This window comes from Octopus bimaculoides, chromosome 10, assembly GCF_001194135.2.
Source record: "Octopus bimaculoides isolate UCB-OBI-ISO-001 chromosome 10, ASM119413v2, whole genome shotgun sequence".
In the NCBI taxonomy this organism is placed as follows: Eukaryota; Metazoa; Mollusca; class Cephalopoda; order Octopoda; family Octopodidae; genus Octopus; species Octopus bimaculoides.
The window spans coordinates 69,907,620-69,912,626 of record NC_068990.1 but is presented as its reverse complement, the minus strand read 5'-3'; the positions used below and the strand labels follow the sequence as shown (position 1 = coordinate 69,912,626).

The window sequence follows — 5,007 nt, the reverse complement described above, 5'->3', positions numbered from 1 at the left end:
ATACATATATATATATATACATACATATATACATATATATATATATACATACATATATACATATATACATATATATATACATATATATATACACATACATATAAAAACATATATACATACATGTATACACACACACACACATATATATATATATATATATATATATATATATATATATACATACGCACGTATATTTATACTTCAGTTATGTCCAAACGAACATGACACTTCGGCATCATCGCATTTCTACAGCCGCCGGGGTGGAAGGGAGACTTTACATATCTGGGTCGAAGCGTGTGTTTCGCTAGCTGGTTTGCCTTTGAACGCCTATCTACCTGTTGAGACCTCACCAGTATTACTATTATTATAATTATTATTATTATTATTTTTACTATTATTAATCTTTCTCCCTCTCGCTCACCGCACGCACGCACGCACACACACACACACACAAGCAAACAAAGCCTTTCAGCTAACTTTCCAAATTCTTCCCCTCCTGAAACCCTCTGTAGTCACCCACCACCACCACCACCACCATCAGTACTATTACTATCGTTCTTTCTAAGCCAGATTATTATGTCCACATTTATAAAGATAGTTAGCTTCACAAACAAATAAAAGACCTGTTCGAGAATCCAAACGCCTATATGTAGTACACCCATTTGCTTTGTAAACACTGCCGTAGAAACATACACATGGACAGTTCAATGCACACATACACACATATACACGTGCGCGCGAACTTAATATATGTTAGCGAGAAGAGAGGTGATGCAGAATTCGTGCAGGGCACAATTGTTAGTGCGGTGTGCATTTAAAGTTACAGGTAAATCAGAATTACAGGTTCATAGGTAGAAAATTACAGGTAAGAGTTAGACATGACACACGTACAGACATCACCTACACCAGAAAACAATAGGTCAATTTGTTAGTTTTGCTCGTATTGGTTTTGTTGCAGAAGGGGGTTAGTGGCGGTATTTGTGGGATGATGGAGTTTCCGAATAGCTGTCCCTTCGAAGTCCCATACCGGATGGAAAAACAGAAAAGGAAGTATTTGTTTTGACTACAATTTTTCTCTTATTCAAAGCCTTGGAGACGGCAGAATAACCCGGAACTTTTTGTATAAGGTTTTCTCCGAATCATCCTCATTGGATTAACTTCACTATGGGGGATTTTGTTTATTTATTTATTCTCATGCAGATAGTTGCATATCTAGACATGCTCATATATATTTAAATAAACTATTATGTATGTATGTTTGTGTGTGTGTTTATGTGTGTGTGTGTGTGTGTGTGTGTGTGTGTGTGTGTGTGTGTATGTGTGTATGTTTTTTGCATGTATTTATGTGTTTATGTATGTACATTAGTGTAAGTATATATATGTATGTGATTATGTGCAGTTTTGTATAATTTATATGTAGGTGTGTACACATACATACATACATGCATACACAAAATAATTTATAAACGTAATCGGTTCAGTTGGGGAAAAAAATACTTTTACTTCTCATATAGTTTCTCCGAAAGATTTGCGAGACAACTACTACTATTCCTAAACTATTCCTATGTTGTTGTTGTTGTTGTTGTTGTTGTTGGTGGTGGTGGTCACGGTAGTAATAGCGTGTGTTGTTGGTGGTTGTGACGGTAGTGTTAAAAATGCGAGCGTTATTGTTTAGCCCTCGGCCAGACCCTATAATCAAAGTCAATTCTAGTCGTGATCATCACCTACACTTTCAGTTACCGAGAACTACATTATCTAATGCACCCTTCTTTTATCTTTATAGAGCAGAGTGTAATTTGAGAGATTTTGCTGCTATTTCTAGCAGAACGCAATAGTTGTTGCTTAGACCTAGGTCAGTCCTAAATCGAGCAAGACCTTATAACACAATCGAACGACCCATAAAACTATCTCACTTGTATAGGGTTTGCTCTTCCAGTGCAAAATTGTGGAGGTATACTTATCTTCCTATTTAGTTGTTGTTAGTGGTTACAACGCGACTGTTGTTGTTGTTTAACCCTAGGTTGACTCTAGACGAGATGATACATTATCAAGTGTTCCAACCATGACCATCTCGTCTGATTTTGTTCGATGTAAGCATCGACTAAATTGTTCCGTGTCGTTTTCTTTTTCAAAAACTATAGGGTAATCACAATTATAGTAGTAATTAATAACAACGACATCATCATTATCTTCATTAATGATAATCATAATAACAATATACTAACAACAACAATAATAATGATAATGATAATAACAATAATAATTATTATTGTATCATGTTTTTCAAAGTTGTTAACTTCGTAAACATTGTTTATTGGAGGAGGGGAAGTGATTATAAGAAAGAAAATTGTCAAATGCCGACAGAATGATAAATAAACAAATGAATAAACGAAAAACACTAAACAAACTTTTTTTAAAAATTTTAAATAGGAATAATTGTCGTGTCTTTTGTGAATGAGACGCAAGGCCACACTGGAAACTGTTTTAAGGTGAGCACAATTGTTGAATACAGACCGAGAGAGATACTGACGGATATGACAGAAAATAAAGCGAGGCTCACCTCAGTTGTGGAGTGACACTGGGGAATATCTAACGTGAAAATGTGACAAAATAAAAGTTGTACGTTCGTTTAAAATTTAGATATATTTGATAATATTTATAAAAGTTTTGCGATCCGTGTTCTGACTAATTTTCGTTTATATACAAAGAATATCGGAACTTAAATCGCAAGTCAGGTTTTAAAAACAGAAAGAGAGAAAAGGAATTTAAAAAGATGTCATGTTTTAAATATTTAAAGAAAAAGAAAGGAAGAGATAAACACTCGTTTTTTTTTTTATTATTTAAGTGAATGTATTTACTATCGAAAGGTATACCTTGTTCATAATTACCCAAGGATACCTGTTTAAGGTAGTTTAGTTGTTTAGTTTTAAACATGAACAAATTGTTTTAGATTTTACACAAATAAGATCATCCCTGAAGTAAGATTTATTATTATTAGATACATTCATTCATTAAAATTGTGTAATTACGTTTGCTTCGGAGTTCAATCTACCGATATACCTTACCTACCTGCCTATCTATATAGCTATTTATTTATTTAATCTATTAAATGAAATAAGTTTAGTTGTCTTACCTGTGGCCATGCAACAGCTGGGGCCTTGCAATATTTCATTAAGTCCAAATAGAAAGAAGAAGAATACTTTTACATCCATCGGTAGTTGACGCTAATAAAACTTTTTTTTGTTAGTCCATTTCGATTTGAAGCTAATTACATCTGTCTGGCGGGTCGGTCCATCAGTCGGTCGGTTGGTGGGACTGTGTGAAGTCGGTCGATTCTGATTGGTTAAGAAGTGAAAAGAGGAAGGGGGATGTAACAAGGAGGAATAGGAGAGAGGAAAATATAAAAAGCAAAGAGAGAGGGGGATTGCGAATGTTTTTATTTTTTAAAAGGAGAGAATGAAAAATAAAAGGAGAAGAGAGAGAATTTTAAAACAACAGTGGAAAGAAGTAAAGTTGTAAGAGAGGGAAGAGAGAGACAGAGAGAAAGAGAGAACAGAAGAAATATAGATTAGAAAATGAGGGGAGAAGGGGAGGAAGACGATGACTAGATAGCGAGATAAAAGAAAGCAAAAGAGAAGGGGAGAAAATAATGACAATAAAGAGGAAGTTAGAGAGAGAGAGAGGGGGGAAGTTAGAGAGAAAGAAAAATAAGGAGAGTGAAAGAGAGAGGAAAAACTAAAGCTAAAGAAAGATTAATCACAATAGACAGAAAGTTAGGAAGAAAAAGAGAAAGAGAAATACGGGGTGGGAAAGAAATAGTGAGAGGGAGTGAGAAAGTAAAAGAAAGGTAAAGGTAGAAAAAGTTTGATTTTGTTTTGTGTCAGTGTTGTGTGTGTATGAAGAGTGGTGTTTGTATAAACGTGTGTGTATAAGACAAAAACGACATGTGAGTGGAGGGGGATAGAAGAGAGAGAGAGAGAGAGAGAGAGAGTGGGGGGGATGAGTTATAATGAGAGGTTTGTTGAAAAACAAAAGGGATAAAGAAATGACGAGGGTGTTGAAAAAATCGTTTCTTATATAGAGAGACAAATAAAATCAGGCGATACACTACATACATACATAGATAGACAGATAGACAGACATATCGACAGACAGATAGATAGATAGATAGATAGATAGATAGATAGAGATAGATAGATAGATAGATAGATAGATAGACAGATAGACAGATAGACAGACAGATAGATAGATAGATATAGATAGATAGATAGATAGATAGATAGATAGATAGATATGAATGACTGAACGGATAGATAGATCGATAGATAGATAGGGAACTAGTTCATGAATAAATAGATGGACAGATAGATTGATGGAGAGAGAAAGAGAGAGAGAGTTTGTAGGATAATGATCACCATGGTGATGGTAATGATGCTAACGTGTGGTGGTGGTGGTGATGCAAAAGAAAGTGTGTCTGTGAGAGAAAGAGAGAGAGAGAGAGAAAGTTGGTAGATAAATAGGAAGAAAGGGAGAAAGAGACAAAGACAGAGAAATATGGACGCATAAATAAAGAGAGAGAGAGAGAGAGGGAAGATAAAAAGAGAGAGAAACTTAGTTGAAGGAACAGCGTCAAGAGAAAAGGATAGAAAACAAAAAAAAAAGAGAGGTACTAAGAGAAATGAAAGTGGGTCTGTAAGAGAGGGTGGGTGATTGAGAGGGATGAGAATTAGTAAAAGACAGAGAGAATGAGGTAGAGAGAAAGGAAGATAGGAAAAGATAGGCAAATAGATTAAGGAAGAGAGAAAGAGGAAACAAACGATGGCTGCTTTAATATTGCTTCGTCTTGTTTTGATATTAATTTATTTATTTCAGAGCGTGTACGAGTGAGCTGTTGTTTTGCTTAGGTCTCGCACGTGCTCGGTTTTATATGATTGTTGTTCTTAGACCGCACACATAACAGATATATATACATACATATATATATACATATATATATATATATATATA

The 5,007-nt window shown here is 34.7% G+C and overlaps 1 protein-coding gene across 1 annotated transcript in view; it reads right to left on the bottom strand.

Moving 5' to 3' along the window:
* LOC106882365 (epidermal growth factor receptor) overlaps positions 1-3,346 on the bottom strand; it is a 205,829-nt gene extending 202,483 nt beyond the window's left edge. Inside the window, exon 1 of the mRNA XM_052971277.1 lies at positions 3,134-3,346. Within this exon, the coding sequence (XP_052827237.1) occupies positions 3,134-3,212 (79 nt within the window). The 5' untranslated portion in view covers positions 3,213-3,346. The remainder of the gene's footprint in view (positions 1-3,133) is intronic.
* Positions 3,347-5,007: the final 1,661 nt, after the last annotated feature.